The 19,939-nt window shown below is 51.3% G+C and overlaps 1 protein-coding gene across 2 annotated transcripts in view; it reads left to right on the top strand.

Moving 5' to 3' along the window:
- Positions 1-19,418, top strand: part of ANPEP (alanyl aminopeptidase, membrane) — a 41,134-nt gene extending 21,716 nt beyond the window's left edge. For both annotated transcript variants that reach the window (XM_014053777.2, XM_087704421.1), the window contains exons 2-21: positions 4,374-5,311; positions 5,791-5,933; positions 6,874-7,010; positions 7,117-7,243; positions 7,575-7,729; positions 7,896-8,009; positions 8,965-9,108; positions 11,187-11,252; positions 12,207-12,272; positions 13,163-13,335; positions 13,560-13,636; positions 14,028-14,167; positions 14,598-14,653; positions 14,892-15,039; positions 15,151-15,242; positions 15,359-15,469; positions 17,792-17,959; positions 18,415-18,555; positions 18,635-18,716; positions 19,129-19,418. In XM_014053777.2, coding sequence (XP_013909252.2) covers positions 4,596-5,311; positions 5,791-5,933; positions 6,874-7,010; positions 7,117-7,243; positions 7,575-7,729; positions 7,896-8,009; positions 8,965-9,108; positions 11,187-11,252; positions 12,207-12,272; positions 13,163-13,335; positions 13,560-13,636; positions 14,028-14,167; positions 14,598-14,653; positions 14,892-15,039; positions 15,151-15,242; positions 15,359-15,469; positions 17,792-17,959; positions 18,415-18,555; positions 18,635-18,716; positions 19,129-19,278 — 3,006 coding nt within the window. In that variant the 5' untranslated portion in view covers positions 4,374-4,595 and the 3' untranslated portion in view covers positions 19,279-19,418. The remainder of the gene's footprint in view (positions 1-4,373; positions 5,312-5,790; positions 5,934-6,873; positions 7,011-7,116; positions 7,244-7,574; positions 7,730-7,895; positions 8,010-8,964; positions 9,109-11,186; positions 11,253-12,206; positions 12,273-13,162; positions 13,336-13,559; positions 13,637-14,027; positions 14,168-14,597; positions 14,654-14,891; positions 15,040-15,150; positions 15,243-15,358; positions 15,470-17,791; positions 17,960-18,414; positions 18,556-18,634; positions 18,717-19,128) is intronic.
- The last annotated feature ends 521 nt before the right edge of the window (positions 19,419-19,939 follow it).

The raw sequence follows: 19,939 nt of genomic DNA, 5'->3' as shown, positions 1-19,939 counted from the left end.
AGTCCTGGCGATCAAAGGCACGAGCCTCCTTGGGGATGCCTCCCCCTTTTCAAAGAGCATTCCCAGCCACCCCGACTGCTTTTCCTGCTCACATTCCAAAGCACCATTAGGACTTGCTGCTCCCAAGCACTTGGGAGAGACCTTTGCGTGCTCCATGATCTGCTATTTTTGTTTATTCCTTTGGCACAGAGCATGTTGCAGTTTCACTTTTGCTTCCTTTATATTAGGAGTTTGTGGTTGTTTTAATGTACTGCTTTTAATCCCCTTACTGGGTTTGTAAGCCATCATGAATTTTCACAGATCAGATCCTAGTAAATCCTAGTAAATGCACACAAAGAAAGACACTTTAGTGTAGGGGTTGAGGCATTAGGCTAGAAACCTGGAGATGGTGAGTTCGAGTCCTTCCTTGGGCATGAAGCAGCTGGGTGACGTTGGGCCAGGAAGGACGGCCAGGACAAACCCCCTCTGAAAATCTTGCCTTGCCGTCACCAGGAGTCAAGACTGATTCAAAGCCCTCCAAACCAAGACAACACCCTGCAACATATGGCACATACATGCTGCCTTTGAAGTAGCATTTTCATCCTTATTCTGACACCATCCCAGAATAACCACAAGGAATTGAAGTTCCATGCACTTCACCATCCAAAGTGCTGGAGGTCATGGAAAGGTACAGTGGTGCTTTGTGATTTTTCAGGTAAATGAAGAGGTGACCCTCCCCTCCAGGCAGTCCCATTGGCCACTTCACTGCTGATGCTTCCCCAAAACTGGGAGAGCACATAAAATGTAACACCGAGGCTTGGAATCATGGAATCATAGGGTTGAAAAGGATCTTGGATGTCTTCCATCCAGAACTGGACACACATTCCAAATGTGGCCTCACTAGTGCAGAGTACAGTACAGAAAGTGATAGCACAGACCGGTACTATTACTTTCCGTGATCTTGATGCTATCCCTCTGTTAATGCAGCCTAGGACTGTGTTGGCTTTTTTGGCAGCTGCAGCACACTGCTATCTCATGTTTAACTGGTTATCTATTAAGTCTCCAAGGTCCCTCTCATAGTTACTGATGTTGATGTAGTACCATCTATTCTATATCTGCACATTGAGTTTTTCTTGCCTAAGTTTAAAGCTTGAATTTTCTCACCACTGAGCTGGATCTTGTTGGATATGCCCAATGCCCAAGTCTGTCAAAATCCTTCTAAATCTTGAGCCTATGTTAGCAATTCCCCCCAGCTTGGTGTCATCCGCAAATGTGATGAGTTCTCCTTCTACCCTTTTATCTAAATTGTTTATAAAGATGCTGAAGAGTACTGGGCCCAAAACAGAACCTTGAGGTACCCCACTGCATGCTTCCCTCCATGTAGGTGTAGTTCTATGAAGGACTATATGAGGAGTGCAGTTGGTCAGGCAATTGCAAATCCATCTGGTGATGGGACTGTTTATCCCACACACAATCCCAAGAAGAAGGCTCTCGTCTACTTTGTCAAATGCCTTACCGAAGTCAAAGTAAACTATGTCCGTAGCATTTCCCTGATCTACTAAATTAGTTGCTATATCAAAGAAGGCAAGGTATGTTTGCCCTCTGTTTTTAATAAACCCATGCTGATGTCTGATAATTACCTTGTTGATGTCTAGGTGTTCACAAACCCACTTTTTGATTATCTTTTCCAGGATTTGCACAGGTATTGATGTCAAGCTGATTGGTTTATTGTTTCTTGAAACAGTTTAAGTTTGAAACAATATAGTAGAATGCAATAGTGAAATAACAATAAAATGATGCACAAGTGAAAATACAACAAAACGATGTAATAAGATGTATTCAGATGGTTGTGTTCAAGTGGGAATAAATCTTTAAAGGCAAAGATGTTTTAGTTAGCTGGGATTTCTGAAAAGATGTGTTACAGAGAATGCAGTCCAGTGGGGAAGAAAACCAGGAGGCATCTAAATAAGTCAATGCAGTTAAACAGACAGCTTACAAAGGAACTGAGATTCCAGAATGTACAAGTGAAACTGGAAAATTAGAATATCGTGCAAAAGTTCATTTATTTCAGTAATGCAACTTAAAAGGTGAAACTAATATATGAGATAAGACTCATTACATGTAAAGGAAGATAGTTCAAGCCATGATTTGTCATAATTGTGATGATTATGGTGTACAGCTCACGAAAACTCCAAATCCACCATCTCAGAAAATTAGAATATTACATTCAATCAATAAAACAAGCATTGTACATAGAACAATATCGGACCTCTGAAAAGTATATAAGCATGCATATGTACTCAGTACTTGGTTTGGGTCCCTTTTGCAGAAATTACTGCCTTAATGCGGCGTGGCATGGAAGCTATCAGCCTGTGGCACTGCTGAGGTGTTATGGAAGACCAGGATGCTTCAATAGCAGCCTTCAGCTCTTCTTCATTATTCATTCTCATGTCTCTCATCTTTCTTTTGGCAATGCCCCATAGATTCTCTATGGGGTTCAGGTCAGGCGAGTTTGCTGGCCAATCAAGCACAGTAATTCCACAGTCATTGAACCAGGTTTTGGTGCTTTTGGCAGTGTGGGCAGCTGGAAAATGAAGTCAGCATCCCCATAAAGCTCGTCTGCAGAAGGTGCATGAAGCATGAAGTGCTCCAAAATCTCCTGGTAGACAGCTCCGTTGACCCTGGTCTTAATGAAGCACAGTGGTCCAAAGTCCTGTTGCTCAGTGGTCCAAAGTCCTCTTTTCTGATGAGAGCAACTTTTGCATCTCATTTGGAAACCAAAGACCCAGAGTATGGAGGAAGAATGGAGATGCCAATCAAGCACAGTAATCCCACGTTCATTGAACCAGGTTTTAGTGCTTTTGGCAAAAGGACCAGGGTGATGTAGAGGCCATCAAGGGTCTTGCTTGATTGTTATCACTGGGAAGAGGGGTTCTTGGGTTTTCTGTGTGGGCTTTTATGTTGGTAAGCCAGCTGGAATCGTTGTGAGTTGAGCAGCCCTATAAATGTTCTAAAGAAATGGATGATGACCGAATAGGGAGAGTTGCTAGAGGGACGAGAGTCCTACACCAGTTCCTGCTGCTGTGCTATGATGGGCAGGTATTTTCCTGCAGCTCAACCTGATTTTCTGACTACATTCTGCATCCTTTGGCAGCGTCTGTAGCCAGAGACAATTCTGGCTGCATAATCAGTTGGCAACGAGGGTGGAGGGCACCTCAGCTCACCAGGGGGAAAAACCCCCGGGAAGGTAAAGGCAGCTGCTGGATGCCATTTGGCTGATGGAAAACAATGGAATAAGCCAGCTAGCAGAAGATTTCCTTCCTGAAGTCCAGACCCAGAGACTGTCTGGCCTGGACTGAACCGAATCATGTTCTCCAGCTTCCAACCCATACCGGATTTGGCACTTGTACACACTCTGTGTATGAGCAGGTGGAAAATCTCACCTTTAAAGGTTGGAACAGAAAATGCTAATTGTTTCTAAGTTTCCAGCTGAGATGTTCGCCTAGGACAATATTTCTTAAATGTTCTGCTTGGGAGAACCATGTCTCACTTTTAAAAATTATGGAAGACCCCAAAAGAGCTTTTGTTTGTAGGGGTTATATTTATTGATATTTGCAATATTTTTAAAAATTATGTATTCATAGAATGAGCCATGGTGGCGCAGTGGTTAGAATGCAATACTGCAGGCTGACTGCCCTTTGCCAGGAGTTTGATCCTGATGGGGCTCAAGGTTGACTCAGCCTTCCATCCTTCCGACGTTAGTAAAATGAAGACCCAGATTGCAGGGGGCAAGAGGCTGACTCTGTAAGCTGCTTAGAGAGGGCTGCGAAGCACTGTAAAATGGTATATAAGTCTGCTAGTGTTAAGTGCTGTATTTATTTATTGAATCATGTAAACCAGGGGTTCACGACTTGCAGTCTGTGGTCCACAATGTCATCCTAGGGGGTCCACAAAGGCTTGAAGAAATGTAATGATTTAAAACTTAAGTCTTAGGGGCCCATGACCATGATCCGTGGCCGCAAAAGATATTTAAAGGGTGTCCGTGGTGAAGGAAAGGTTGAAAACCATTGATTTATTAACATTAATACAATATTTTAAGAAAAGGCCCTATACTTTTTAAACAAATGAAAATGATAATGAGAAAGGGGACAAAAAGGTCTTGGAGGACCTCCAGGGGCTGGCGAGGAAAATTCCAGATCTGCCTTCTACACCTAGTAGTGGGTGCACCAGCTGGGCTTGGATCTCCAGTCCACCCTGTACTCGCAGGGCCAGCAGTTCCTCCTGAATCCCCAGCCTGCCCCTCGGGGGACTTGGCCAAAAGCAACTGCAGGTGGGAGGCAGCTGGCCATGTTGCCCTGAGAGTCCTTTGAAACTGGGGTTGATTATCTCCACAGGAACCAAATCGAGGTGCATCCAGTTCTCCATTAACTCTCTCCCAAGATAAGAGAAGATGGCCCCAGAGCAGAAGTGACCTTTGCCCACCATTCTCGGCTTAATCATTGACATGTTTCATCAATCACACTAATAATTCCCCAGAGGCCATACATATATAAAGGACCAACAGCATCTAAGCAGATCCCTTTGTGTGCGAGTTCCTCTTTGGCCTCTCCTCAGCCATGGCCAAAGGATTCTTCATCAGCAAGTCTTTGGGGATTGTAGGCATTGTCCTTGGCCTGGGGGCTGTGGCCACCATCATTGCCCTCTCGGTTGTCTACACCCAGGAGAAGCAGCGGGCAGACAATGCGCTCGGCAACCAGGGCCCAAGCACCACCCTCACGGCTGGCACTACTGTAACCAGCACTCTCCAAGCTACCATGACCAGCACCACCAGAGGTACAACGGCCAGCACCCCTAGAGGTACCACGACCAGCACCATCCAAGCTACCACGGCTGGCGCCAACAGCACTATCCCAACCAAGCCTTTGGAGCCTTGGGACCACATGCGGTTGCCCAAAACTTTGATGCCCACGTTTTACACTGTCTCTCTGCAGCCTTTTCTGACAGAGCTCAGACCAAACTTCTACATTTTCAAAGGCAAGAGCACAGTGGAGTTCCAGTGCAAGCAGCCTACGGACCTCATACTCATCCACAGCAAAAAGCTGAATTACACTCTGCAGGAGACATTCCTTGCATCCCTGAGAGGAGTTAATGTTGCCGCACCTCCCATTGAAAGAACTTGGCTAGTGGAGAAGACAGAGTACCTGGTGGTGAAACTCAAGGAGAAGCTCCTGCAGAATGAGACCTATCAGCTGCATGCTGAGTTCACTGGGGAACTGGCAGATGATCTGGCTGGCTTCTACCGCAGCGTATATACAGAAGATGGAGTAGACAAGTAGGTGGAAAGGACAGAGGTGGGGGGGGGGAATCATGGGGACAGGAAGAGGACCCACAGAGATCTCTTCCATTAGTGGGTTTTGTAACATGGCAGCCGTGGCAATTTTCGGGCCTTGGGCTGGGAGCGGGATTGGAGGCCCAGCTGCACCTTCCTAGGAAGAAGCTGATGCCCTGGGAGCAGCAGACCCACCGCGAACTGAGTCCCTCCCCCGCTTGTGTGTCAGGAAATGTTACCTCTGAGAAATAGTAATGAGCCAAAGGGAGAACCTGTGGGTGGAGCAGAAGCAGCAAATCCTCCTAGATGCCACCATGCCTGTCCCACACCTGGACTGGGAAGTCTGCTCCGCAAACGGACCTTATCCTGGGGTTGTATCTGCGACCCCTTGAGAGTCCCAGATGGAGCAGGAAGAGCAGGCCCGGTTGATAGAAAGGGTCCTGGGCATCCTGACTGACCATCTGGTATCTGTCTTTCTCCAGGCTGGTGGCTACAACCCAGATGCAGGCTGCTGATGCCCGCAAGGCTTTTCCTTGCTTTGATGAGCCAGCCATGAAGGCCGTCTTCACCATCACGCTGCTTCACCCGCCTGCCTATACGGCCCTCTCCAACATGCCTGTTAACAGTAAGTGCCTGGCGTGGGGAGTGGGAGGGCAGAAGAAGGGCAGTGGGCAGTGAAGAGGACTTGCACTGCTCTCGCGCTTGGGCTCGTCTAAGAGGCTGGCAAGACTTCCCTCTGTGGAAACCGGAGGCTGAACCGGAGACAAGCGGGGGGGGGGGGCAGGAATGGGGCTGGGGAGGTGGTGCCAGGTGACTGACTCAGCAGGACAAAGGTCCTTTAGGGGGCTGTCCGAGGGTGTGGAAAAATGATTTTGGGGCCACTAGAAATGGGGAGGGACTCCTTAAGGCCAGGCTTTAGCAGTAGCTGGGTGGCGGCAAAGGCTGCTGCTGCTGCCACGGAAGATGTTGGGGGGGGGGCGGGACTCCTCGGGCTGAAATGAGTCTGGTGGGAGATGCATCCACCCACTTGTGTTTCCCAAGGCAAAAACAAGCGGGGGGGAAAGGGAGGGGTCTGAGAGGAGGGAGGGGGCACCCATATTTGTGATGACTGTCACTTTAAATAGGCAATTTGCTCCCTGATGGCTGTGAGTCAGAAAGAGCAGAAGACACCCACAACCTTTCAAGGCTCCTTCGGCTCAAAGCTGCCCCCTCCCCTCCCCATGGGACACATTGTGCAACAATGGCAGCAATGCAATGTTTTGGCTGCATTTAGTGGCAGGGAAAATCCCCCTTCTGCCTCCAAAGGGGAGGATTCCTCTGCTTTTACTCAGGGCATGTAAAACACACACACCCCCCGAGCTCCCCAGCCTGTCAGTTGGCTCTGCGAGGGAGTGAAAAGGGGTCGGGGGCCTTCTGCCCAAAAGGATGGCCAGGCCAAAGGGCCAAAAGGGAAGGGTGCCCTCCTTCGGGAACTTGTGCTTGGGGAGAGAGAACCCTCTCACCTGGGGAGGAGGGTCAGGCAAGGGGGCCAAGCTCACCCCTTCCTTCTCGGCCTCCTCTTCCAGAGACAGAGAAAGTAATGTCAGATGGAGAAATCTGGATGCGGACTGAATTTGAACCCACACTCAAGATGTCTACCTACTTGCTTGCTTTTATTGTCAGCGAGTTTGAGAATGTCTCTGCTGTGCCCAATAACACCCAGGTAGGCCTGCTCTCTCGGGGGACCCACTGCCCATCCCAGGGGCCTCCTCTGGGTTGCCCTGCCTGGGAGGGGGCCCTTGCCTGAGCGCTCTTGGCTCCTCTTTCAGCTCAACATCTGGGGCCGTCCCAAGTCGATCCGGGAGGGCCAGGGGGACTACGCCCTCAATGCCACCTGGCCCATTCTCAGCTTCTTCGAAAAGAAGTACCACGTGCCTTATCCCCTGAAGAGATTAGGTAGGTAGGGCTGAGTCACAGATGGGAGCCTGGACTCTGGGCGGGGGTGGGGTGGGGAGACCTGTGTAGCCTTCAGTCATGAGGGGTGTCCTGTGGGCCTGACCCTCCCCATCTGCTTCATCTCCCCCCAATTCTTGCACTCAGCATTCACAGGGAGCCTGGATCACTCTTGGCAGCTTAGCACAGTGAGCTCCCCGCTGCCCCTGCCAGAGCGGTAGATGCTTTGAGTGGGGGAAAAGATGCTTAGATCAGCGAGGGCGGCTCAAGGTTGGACAGGGAGTCCTGGGGGGGGGGGGTTGGTTCAGTTAACAGGAGGCACTTCTCTTCCCAGACCAAGTCGCCCTTCCGGATTTCAACGCTGGAGCCATGGAGAATTGGGGGCTTATCACATACCGTGAGAGTGCGCTACTCTTTGACCCCGAATTCTCTTCCATTGGCAACAAGGAACGGATTGTGACAGTGATTGCTCATGAAGTTGCCCACCAGGTATGTTCTAGATTGCACTTCTGGAGCCCTGAATCCCTACCAACGTGGAGGGCATGCAAGAGATCCTCTGCGTAATCCACTCTGGCTAAACCCCTGGCACCCTCATGCTATCCCCTCACATACCTAGAAAAAGTGTTTACGGGACTAACCTCCTTCCTCCCAACAGTGGTTTGGAAACCTGGTAACCCTGGAATGGTGGAATGAGCTGTGGCTCAACGAGGGCTTTGCATCCTACGTGGAATATTTGGGTGCAAATGAAGCTGAGCCCACATGGAATATTGTAAGTAGGGTGGGGTGCTGGATGGGGATGGGAAGGCAGCCCTGATTGGCCAAGGCTGGAGCAGTGCAGTACAATAGGAGAGCGGCTTTTCCCAAACTCACACTAACCACCAAGTTTCTCCTGGTCTCGACCAGCCCAAAGGTGCCAGTGGAGGGTGGGATACCCCCAGCCCCTGCAGAAGAGAGAGTTGGCCAGGGCGAGTTCCGGGTTGGCTAAGTGGGTAGCTGTGCTTGGAGTCCGGCTGCCCCAGTAGCTCTGGGAAGAGCCCAGCAGAATCTGGAGCCAAGAGCTGACCGCGTTCTGAATGAGGCAAATCAAGTGGCGCATCTGTGGGAGGCCGAATTGTCAGGAGGAAGGCTGAGCCGAGCAGCAGAAAAACAGCCAGTCCTGGAAAGGGAATCCAGATGTAGGAAGAATCCGGAGGCTGCAATGGTTGCCCACTTCATCCACTGCCAAGATTCCTGGGCAGCAGTCCTTTCACAAAGCAGAGTTTACATGCAACGGGTAACATAATTCCTGAATCCACTCATTTAACCCGTTTCCTGGTTTAATAGAGTCCACTAAATCACAAACTAGCCAAATTCATGCACTGGTTAGCTCTTCTCTTCTCCCAGGGTAAGCAGGTTGTCTGAAGGCAGCACTAGGTCTTTAACTGACACGGCTGAGGGTGTTTGGTGCATCCAACCCAAGTCTCTGAAAGGCTGAGAAAACTCCTCTAGATGTGCCTTTCCTGGTTCTGGAGAGAAAGGACTTCTCCTGGGACAAAGATGATCCTGCTAGGAAGGCTTCACAGATTCCTGCTGGATCCGAGGTCCCTGTGGTAGATCTAGGAGAACTTCCACCTCCTGCCCTTCCAACTCTAGGCCCACGGGTGTCAATAAGGTTGCTGCCCACTGTGGCCTTGGGTGGAAGGAGGACTAGGGGCCAGATCTGAGTTTAAGGCTTTCTTTTTCAGAAAGACCTGATTGTACCAAACGATGTCTACCGTGTGATGGCCATCGATGCCCTGGCTTCCTCACACCCCCTCTCCAGCCCTGCAGATGAAATCAACACTCCAGCTCAGATCAGTGAAGTCTTTGACGCCATTTCCTACAGTAAGGTGAGGAGGGGGCTTGGTGAAACCTTGCCTGACTTTGAGAGCAGGAGGGATTTGTTATCGGCTTTGCTGGGCTGCCTTCACCCCAGAGGGGATTCTGGGCAAATGCATGCAAATGCCAGGAGCAGGAAAATCCATCCCACAGCAAGAAGAGTGAACTGTCTTCAACCTGCAGATGCGTCCCACCAGGTGGAGAAAAGCTAAAATGCAGGGCCAAGTAAAAGTGTGTGTGTGTGAGAGAGAGGGGGGGGGCAGGTTGGGAGGGGGACTGGCATTTAAAATCAAAATAAAGAAACTGATCAACCTTGGACAGGTTGTACCAGTAGGAGCACTGCCCCTCCCTCCTTGCTCCAAGGTTGCTTGAACCCTTCAAGCAGGAGCAGAGCCCTTGAAGGCTTTGACATAAAAGCCCATCCCAGAAGAGTTCATGTTTTGCTCTACAAGTTCAGGATTCTTATTCAGGATCCATTTATTTTCCAAATGGCCCAAATTGGAATGGCCCAGGAGTGCTGGTAAAAGTAAGCTTGTATCAAGAAATATAATGAAAGTGGCCCATCTTTTGAAAGGCAATGCAGCTTTCTAGAAACACCTAAAAGTAAAGTTATAACCAAGAGCCAACAGGGATTTGTCAAAACAGATCATGCCAAAGAAACCTTATCTCATTTTTTGACAAAGTGACTAAATTAGTGGACCAGTGAAATGCTGCAGACATAGTGTACTTGGATTTCAGTAAGGCACTTGAGAAAATAGACCGCAACCTACTTCTTTGTAAGCTAGAAAAATGTGGGATGTTGAAAAGGACAGAAGAGAAGGAGAACTTCTATCTTTCCCGCACCTTCTTTTGAAAGTCCCTTCTCTTGTCTGGAATGGGTGGATTCAGAGGTGGATCACCACCAGAGCCATTTTCAATTGCCTGATCAACCACACTCAGCATGTAGGGACTGCATCTACATGGAGGGAAGCATACAGTGGGGTACCTCAAGGCTCTGCCTTGGACCCTGTTCTCATCAATATCTTCATAAATGATTTAGATGGGGGGTTAGAAGAGGAATTCATCAAATTTGCAGGCCATACCAAGCCTGGGGGAATAGCTAACACTTTAGAAGGATCTTGACAGACTTGAACCTTGGGCCCTATAAAACAAAATGCTATTCAGTGATAAGATTTTACACTTACTTACACAAACACACTTGCACAACTACAGAATAGGTGGCATCTGGCTTAACAGCAGTAACTGTGAAAGGGATATTGGAGTCCTAGGACAACCATTTAAATATGAGCCAGCAGTGTGCTGCAGCTGCCAAAAAAGCCAACACAGTCCAGGCTGCATTGAATCAAGATCATTCAATGTTTCAGTACCACTTCATAATGCCTTGGGAAGACCACACTGGTAATATTGCATCCACTTTTGGTCACCCACGATACAAAAAAGATCTTGAGATTCTAGAAACAGTGCAGAGAAGAGCAACAAAGACGACTAGTGGGCTGAAGGCTAAAATGTGCGATGAATGGTTGCAAAAACTGGGCATATCTAGTCTAAAAAAGAGAAGGGCTAAAGAGCACATTGATAGCAATCTTCCCATATTTGACGGACTGAAGGACAAGAAGTACTGAATGGAAACTTACTAAGGAAGATCCAACCTAGAACTAAGGAGGAATTTCCTGTCAGTGAGAACAATTAATCTTCCTCCAGAAATTGTGGGTGCTCCATCACTGGAGGTTTTTAAAAAGAGACTGGACAGCCATTTATCCAGAATGGTATCAAGTTCTCCTGTTTGAGCAGGGGGCTGGACTAGAAGACCTCCAAGGTCCCTTCTGTTAGTCTGTGAATTCAGTATCTGTTTACTGAGCCTCCTCACAGCTGTGTAATGTGGGCTTTGGAGAACTAAAGAGGGATTTGCTGTATTCTTCCTCAGACGATCCCCAGGGCTGCCCACAATAAGTCTGGGACCAGGTCTGGTCCATGCCCTCCCTGCACGGCCCTCTTGTGCAAGATCCTCCTCTGGAGGAACAAAAGAGGGGGGAGTAGGAAGAGGGAGGGGGCTGTGCTTGCCTCATTGCAGCTTCTTTTCTGCCTGCAGGGGGCGTCTGTGATCCGAATGCTGTCCGAATTCCTCACCGAGTCCGTGTTCGGAGAAGGGCTGCAGGTAAGGGGCTGCCTTCACCTCACCTCCCTGACTGGGGCACAAGCTAAAAATGTGACACACACATATACACCCCAGGACGTATGTACGGCTGTGCCGCAGGGGTGGGATTCAATTTTTTTTACTACCGGTTCTCTGGGCGTGGCTTGGTGGGCGTGGCTTGGTGGACATGGCAGGGGAAAGAAACTGCAAGATCCCCATTTCCTCCTGATCAGCTGGGACTCGGGAGGCAGAGAATAGATGGGGGCGGGGCCAGCCAGAGATGGTATTTGCCGGTTCTTTGAACTACTCAAAATTTCTGCTATGGATTCTCCAGAACTGCTCAGAACCTGCTGAAGGCCACCTCTGCTGTGTAGTTTGCAGGGTCGGGGGGAGAGATGCGTGTGTAAAAGAGCAGATCTCACACAGATCCAGGCAGCCCCTTGGGGAAAGGCCAGGCTCAGAACAACCTCAGTTTGCCACGCTGGTGAACAACCAACGGAAACCAAAAGGCCCTTTGGTGGGATGAGCAAACAGCCTTTCCCGTGTCCCTCTGACCCCTGGAGACAGGCAGGCGGCTTTGTCCCTGGGCCAGCAGCAGCTCCAACTTGTGTAAAATCTTACTCATTTTACTGGGGGTTTTGAGTGGTGACTTGTAGGGATACGACACCTCTGTGCCCCTCTCCAAGCTGACATTTTCCTCCATCTTCGTGCCCTCAGGTTCTGGGGCTGCTGACCTTCCGTCTACTAGATAACTTAGCCCCAAGATCTGGGTGGGGCCCTGTGGTGGCTTCTGGCTGGGCTCCTCCTTGCCCCTCCCAGTCTTGAATGTGGCAGAGGGAAATCAGCAGCTGCCGAGGGAATTGCCATCAATGTGCGCACATGCACACCCACCCACACCCACACACCCATGCAAAAGGCACCTGGAGCTTTGCTGAGTCTGGGAATTGTGCTCACCTGGCTCTCCTCTCTCCACAGTCCTACTTTGAGACCTACCAATATGGAAACACGGTCTGTGATGACCTCTGGGAACAACTGCAGATGGTAGGTTTTGCAGCCTGTTCTAGCTGCTTCCATAGAATTTCTGAATCCCAGAGATGGAAGGACGTCTTTCTAGCCGATGTGATCCTCCTTTGTGATGCCATGAGCAGCTTTAGAAATGAATCCTCTCCCCCAAGCGCCCAACCAGGCCAACCAACCCCTCAGCCTCTGCCTCTAGGGACCTGATGGAGACAGCTATGGCTACCAGCAATGTCCCGAGTGGCCTCTTGCCTCCCCCAGCCCTCCTTTCCATACGTGTGAAAGGTCAATTCCAGCAACCTCCCCCCCCTTGAGGGTGTCCTCCTGTGTCCTCTGGTTGGAAGTCCATCTGACATTTCCCTATCTAAAGCCACTCTCTCTTCCTTCAGAGCTCCTGCATGCCCACTCTTAGCAACCCATCCCCAAATCCAAACTCACCAGGAAGCCAAGACAGCTGTGAAGGCATCTGGCTGTCTTCTTGGTCCTACTGCCTTACAATGCTTTCTTTTGAAGGCTACAGTGCAAAGTTCATGCTAAAAGTAACAGGAACACCAGGTCCCAAGCATGTGATGAGTGGGAAGTTCAACTGCCTTGGTTCTCAACCTTTGGTACTCCATCTTACTCAAATTGTTCCTCTGAAGTTGCAGGCTGTTGTGTCTGCCCAACTCCAGTGGGAACCATCTCATCTTTCCTTCTGTGGGCCCGTGCCCATGTTGCCAACCACCAGCCCAGCCAAGGAAGAGACAGGTCCGTGGATAAGAGAGAGGAGCTATATTTCAAAGGCAGTTGGCCTCAATCAATTGCCTGGCATGCAATTCCTGCCACGAAGTCCAAATCTTGAGACTAGGCATTTGGGAATACCAGAGCCAAGAGCCACCTTCTCAAGTTGAGTATCTTTGATGCTTCTGGGACAGGTGGTGTACAAGAAGAACATGAGTCTCCCAGACTCTGTCAAGGCTATCATGGACCGCTGGACCTTGCAGATGGGCTTCCCGGTTCTCACAGTTAATACCACTACAGGCACCATCACCCAGAAACATTTTCTGCTGGACCCAGAAAGTCCAGTTGAGCGACCCTCACCGTTCAAGTAAGTCAGGAGCTTTGAGCCTCTGTGGGGAGGTCAGATCTCTGCATGGAAAGAGCCTTGTCCAGAGGCAGAGAGGGGGAGGACATCCCCGGGGCTATGGGGGCCACATCCTGCTGTTGGGGAGACGAGGCTTATCCAGTCCAAGAATGAAGAGGACCAGGTTGAGGCAAGGGGAAGAACAAGAGAGGATAGAAGCTGCTTAACTGACAACCTGTTTCCTGCAGTTACAACTGGATTGTTCCGGTCTCCTGGCTGAGCAAAGGAAAGGAGGCAGAGATGTACTGGCTCAGAAATATTTCAGGTATGATTCATTTCTACTGCCTTGGTTGTTCCACAGAGTTGCAAGATTGTGCTTAGAGGGTTAGGAGATTGGATGGAGTTGGCTTAAGGCTGTCCAGGCAGCTTCTGCTAGCTGGCCAAGATGGTGAAGGTTGTGCCCACCTAGCCTGCCCTGGCTTGATCTGCTGCCAGTCGGTAGCGAGGAGATGGCCTCCCTTGTTGCTGGGGGGGGGAGGGAACCTGGTGGCTCCTCCTCCTCTTCTCCTCCTGATCTTCAAAATGGAATTTGGCACAAGTCATCAGTGTTGTATGTTTGAAACCATTCAAAATGTCTAAGATTTCCCTGTCGCCCCTGAAGAGGAGCAGGGCGGCTCTTGCAGTAGAGAGGGACAACTTCTCTTCCTCTTTTGCAGCTGAAAATGCCAACTTTTCGACTTCTGCTGACCCTGCCAAGTGGCTGCTTCTCAATGTTAATGTCACGGGCTATTTCCGGGTAAACTACGATTTGGAAAACTGGGAGAGGCTCATGAATCAGCTGAATGAAGACCTTCAGGTAGGCTATCAAAGGCTGTCCCAGAAATGGCTATGCTGAAGTAGCCGCTCCTGCTGCCTCCAGGGTCGGGGAAGACCTCCAAGAGAGAGGAAGTGGGAAAGCAGGGAGCCGCTTCCTTTCCCCACCCCACCCCCGGAGCCATTCCTCCTCCTGGGTCCCACAGCATCCGTTTGCCCTTCCTATGTGCCTCCCAAACACCCCCAGCCAGCTTCTCCAGAAGAGCCTTTCGGATGCTTTGGCTCTCGTTCTCCATTTGTGGATGAGAGGCTCTCCCTCCAACACTCTCTCAGTAGAGGGAGCCCTCTGCCGACACAGCTGCAGCTGGCAACGGCCTCCAGGCAGGATGTGAGCTTCCGGGATTCTCCTCTTGCCCACCGCCTGGTTTTGCTACTCTCGATTCAGTTTCTCTGACTGCTCTGTTCTTTTGCAGATGATCCCCATTCTAAATCGTGCTCAGATCATCGATGATGCTTTCAACCTGGCCAGGTGAGACTCCCTTTATCTCCCCCTGCTGCTGGGGAGCAGAATTACAATCCTCCCTCTGCCTAGGAGATCCCGCTAGGCTGAACTGTTCCCATCTGACAGGGGGGCTTTCCAGGACAGGAGTCCCAGGGGCCCTCTCGGTGGGAGGCTACTGCACCCACCCAGGGGCGCCTCTTCTGGGCTAAGCCTTGAGGCAGAGCAGAGGCCAGCCCCATAGCCAGCCCCTCTGCTGCTCTTTCAGAGCCAAGCATGTGGGCAGCGACCTGGCCCTGAACACCACCCGCTACCTGGCCCAGGAGAGGGAGTACCTGCCTTGGGACACGGCCCTGAACAACCTGGACTACTTCCGCCTCATGTTTGACCGCAGCGAAGTCTACGAGCCGATGGAGGTTTGAGCTCCAGCCAGTCTCGGCCCGTCCTTCCAACAGAGGAGATCCTGGGTGGGGGCGAAAGGGCTGCTCTCCCACTGTCCCTACTCAGGCCTTTCTCTCCCTGTTCAGAAATACATCCGGAAGCAGATCATTCCCTTGTTTGACCACTTCCAGAACCTCACTCGCAACTGGACCCAAATCCCAGAGGGCTTGATGGACCAGTGAGTCTCCATGGATGAGGAGGAAGGGGGAGGGGGCTTGTCTGTGCATGGCAAGAGAAAGGGGGGAGAGGGTCACTGCCCCTGAATTCAGATCCCTGTCTTCTCCCCTCATCCAGGTATAACCAGATCCTGGCCATCCGCACTGCCTGCTCCTATGGCGTCCCTAAGTGCAATGAGCTGGCCTCCTCCTGGTTTAAGGACTGGAAAGCCAACCCCAGCATCAACAGGTGAGAGAGTGGCTGGCCCCGGGGGGGGGGTGAGCATGGGAAGCCCAGAGGGGGGGGAGTGGAGCTGCTTTCTGGGCAGGCCGTCCTTTCTCCAGTCCCTCCTGCTCAGTGTGGGAGAGTAAGCGGCCTTTAAGCCCTCTTAACTCCCTGGTCTTGCCCGGCTCCCCAAGAGGGGCAGCCCCACGGTGGGGGGGCATGTGCCTCTGCCCACCTTTTCCCTTTGGATGCTGGGCCAGAGCAGAGGCCCCGCCCTACTTCTCGGGCTTAGCCTCGTTAGACCTTTGGCTTTGCCTCTTGGCTGAATAGCCCCCACCGCCAATGTCTCCTCTCCTCGGCCAGAGAGCAGCCCCCCCTCCACATCTGGGACAGAAGACCTTTGGGGTTTGGAGAGTCAGCCCCACTCCCACCCAGCCTGAGGAAAGTTTGTTCTATTGGTAGTCAGTCTGGAAGTAGGAGACCCCCATGGCCAGATCGTGGGGGCAGGTGAAAGCAGACAGGCCTTCTTGGGGGACCCGGAGGCTTCCACAGGGGATTTCCTTCCCTCGCTTCCTGGGTCATCTCCATTCAGCAGCAGGCTGACCCTCGGATGGAGGTGCCACTGTGAAATCTCTCCCCCGTCGATGCCAAGCTCAGGCAAGGAGGCTTTGTGGGTGAACCCCAAAACGCCCAGCTAGACTTTGCCCATTCCATCCAAGGTCCACTTGACCCAACTCTAGGAAGCCAAGGGATTTCTGTATTCACAAGAACACATTTGGTTGTCCTCACATTTTGCCCCCCTTGTCCTGAGCTTCAGTTTCTCCAACATTGGTTCTAGTGCTGGCCCTTATCTTCCTCCACCCTTGCCCCGTCCATCTTCCCAGCCTTTGTATATTTCCAGGTCTTTTTACGTAGCCACCTTTGCCTCTTCTGCTGCCCTAGGTTAGAACCGTTTGCAGGATACCTTTAGAAATCCCTACCACGCTCTTCACATGATCTGTTCCCATTTGCTATTCCTGAGGAAAGTCCAAGGCACCAGTCCACACAGGAACCAAAGCTCTGGGACCCAATTTTCCTCTCCCTTCGGTTCCCCTAACAGTCTTCCCTACTGACTAGTATCCCCTCAAGGACGCTAGTCCTCTTGGGCCTTCTTGCATTGGAGATGGTAGTCAGCCAAACCAGCCAGGTGTTTCCTGGAAGGACCCAGCATGGGTGGCTTTTCCTTCAGCATTTCTCTGTCGAAGAGCTCTCCGTGCGTCTATCAGTTGGCAGAAAGCCAGGCAGGCCTGGGGTTGGGGGTCCTGGCCTTGGCTGATCCCTGCCTTGCCTGCCCTCCCTCTGTTTCCGGCCATTGCAGCCGGCATCTTCCAGCCACAGCAGCTCACATTGTTTCTGGAGCCCAAACCCTGCTGGGGGCTCCACAGGACCCAGCCACCCACCCGCCTTGCTACCTTGCTTGCGGCTGCATTTCTCCACACTCGTTGGGATGTACAGGCAGTGTACAGCACAATCCAGTTGTGTGGGACAACAACCAAGCAGTAACCTGCAGCCATAGCAATGCAACATTTTACTGCTTTACAGGAGGAAAGATATTATTGCTTTAACTTAACAAAACAATTCAAAATTGTTATTTATAATTTAACAATAACAATTAAATTAAAATGATGTTACTGTTTTGACTTTAATTTTAATTGTTGTGAAATTACTAATTTTTACATATACGTATGAATGCAGCCCAACCATTTTATGTAAAGCGGCATCAACATTTATTTGAGAGCCCTACGCTGCACTCAGAGGACAGAGCCTAACAACTTTCATATTTAATTATTTATTCATCAAAGGGCACTTAAATACCAATACCAAGAAAGCATCACACCTGGGCTACAGCAGAGCTAGAGACGAGATTTTTTAATTCCCAGGATGGCGTGGATTTGGGATGGGCACAAAGCCCCCCCCCTCTTTGCAAGAAGGGCAAACTGATCTTGAAAGGCATCGGCCACTGAGTTTTCTTGGTCAGGAGACACACACACCCCAGTCGAGGAAACTGCTTTTTCTGAGTAGGGCACTTTTAGCCTCTGGCACAGCTGCCTCTGTCCCTGCTGGTGGCAGTGGGCATCTGTTCTTTTAGGCCAAAGGGAGCCTCGGTTGCCGCCATCTTGGGGATGGTTAATGGCTGGGATCCACACACCCTGCCCATTTCACAAAACCTCACCCCATTTTCCCCAGACAGCCCTCTAGACATGCTGGACCTCATTCCCAGTGAAACTCCTTCCTGCACCTGCCCCAGTTTCTCCTCCCTCCCCCCTCTCTGCCCGAGGCGCCTCTCAGTAACGGTCTCGCTTTCAGGATCCCGCCCAATCTGCGCTCCGCCATCTACTGCAGCGCCATCAGCACAGGAGGCCTGGAGGCCTGGGACTTCGCCTGGGAGATGTTTCAGAAGGCCCAGGTGATCTCGGAGGCCGACAAGCTGCGCTCGGCCCTGACCTGCAGCAAGACCCCTTGGATCCTTCACAGGTAAGCTGATCTCTGCCCAGGGTGGGGGGTGGCAGCTCACCGGGCTTCACCCGATTGCCGGAGACAAGTGGGGAGACCACCAGGATTCCTTTTTAGCCCTGGGGCACAATTCAGGCATCCCCCAGCCGACCCCTGGCTCTCAGACAAGGGCAGGTGGGGGATCTCAGGTAAAGAGCTGCATTTGAAGGGAAGGAGAGCTTCCTGCTTGGAACAGCTGCCCAGTAGTGGCCTCTCCCTTTGGAGGTGGGCATTTCCCTCTGGAGGATTTTGAGAAGAGGCTGGACAGCCACCACTCAGGGATGGTTTCCCTGCACTGAGCAGAGGGCTGGATCAGAAGATCTTTGTGGCCCCGTCCATCGCCACAATTGTGCCATTGCCTAAAAAAGGGAAGCCTGGGCTGCAGCTGTTTGGGGAGGGGGCACACATTCCTGGAGCTGCCCATTTATCTCTCGCAGGTACCTTCAATACACTCTGAACTCCACCTTGATCCGCCGCCAGGACGCCACCTCCACCATCAACAGCATTGCCAGCAATATAGTGGGGCAGCCTCTGGCCTGGGATTTTGTGCGCGTGAACTGGAGGACCCTATTCCAGCAGTGAGTGTGCCCTCTCCCCCCCTCCCCAAGGGCTGGGTGATGGGAGACCAGCCACTCATTCGCCCATCTTCTGTCCCAGGTTTGGGGGAAGCTCCTTCTCTTTCTCCAGCCTCATCCAGTCAGTGACCCAGAGATTTTCATCTCCACTTGAACTTGAACAGGTGAGGCTTTTGAGGTTTGGGGAGGGTTCATGGGGAGCGACAGCCACCTTTTAGGAGCAGCAAGTCCTCATTTTATGTATCTACCCAGTGAGGAAAGTACTGGATGCCAGAGAACCAGGCAAAGGCATCTCCTAAAGGTGCTGCTGCCTCCCTGGCTGGCAACGGGAGCATTGGGCAGCTCTTTATCTCGCTAGGGTTTTTCAAAATGGTTGCTGGGTGAGTTCCTGAGCTTGTTCCCAGAAGCCCTTCTTCCTGCCCGATCCTGGTGCAGAGGGGAGAATGTGATGGGGGAGAGATGTGAAGGAAGGGTGCCAGTGGGGAGTCCCTTTGAACACTTGGGGGGGGGGGTGCTGATCTGATCCAGCACACTTGGGAAACATGCTTCTTTCTTCTCTCTCTGACTGGCCGACAGCTGAAGAAGTTCAAGACAGACAACGCGGATGTGGGCTTCGGCTCCGCCACCCGGGCGCTTGAGCAGGCTCTGGAGAGAACAAAGGCCAACATCAAGTGGGTTGCAGACCACAAGCCACTTGTCCTGCAGTGGTTCAGAGAGAACTCGTAGGGGGCACCAGCCGGTGCTGCTGCGGACAGGGGGTTCTGACCAGAGGAGCAACATCCAAGGGCGGAGGACTCTCTCCGGCCATGGCAATGCCTTTCTATAATTTTGTAACTCCAACACTGTAAATTAAAGAGTCTCTTGAATGGAATGTGCAGATCACTGCTGGAGAAGGGGAAAGGGAAGATATCGTAGTGTGACCTGGTGCCAAGCCTTGGCAGATTTTTTGATGCCAGCCCTTGACACAGCACTCTATGTCTGGAGTGGGTATTAACAATGGCTGGGCACATGACTCCTGCATCAGCATCCTTTGGGCAACACATCCTTGGCACCCAAGAGCGTCCGTCTCGACAGCCGCCTTTAGCCTCCACATTCATGGGTTGAGCAGCTTCAGGAGGGGTGGGGAGCAAGAAGGGAAGGACTAACATCTGGGGAGCTGTAACAATAGCCAGTTGAAACCCAGATGGCTAATTCAGAGGAGCTGATCCAGCAGGGAGGGGCTGAGGAAGGTCTGTTCTAGATTTGGAGATGGGTGAGAGGAGGCAGTGGCCCTCCTGGTCCATATCCTGCTATCTCCACCAAACAGAAGTCCCTCACTGGACTGAGCAAAGGTGATAATGGGACAAGAAAGGGTCTGGAGGCTGACCCCTAGGGATGGCTAAGGGAA

The sequence above is a fragment of the Thamnophis sirtalis genome, unplaced genomic scaffold (genome assembly GCF_051295495.1).
Source record: "Thamnophis sirtalis isolate CommonGarterSnake01/CBP01778 unplaced genomic scaffold, rThaSir2_p1.2 scaffold_2, whole genome shotgun sequence".
In the NCBI taxonomy this organism is placed as follows: domain Eukaryota; kingdom Metazoa; phylum Chordata; class Lepidosauria; order Squamata; family Natricidae; genus Thamnophis; species Thamnophis sirtalis.
Note: the sequence above shows the minus strand (reverse complement) of the source record. Positions and strands in the feature narration are given on the sequence as shown.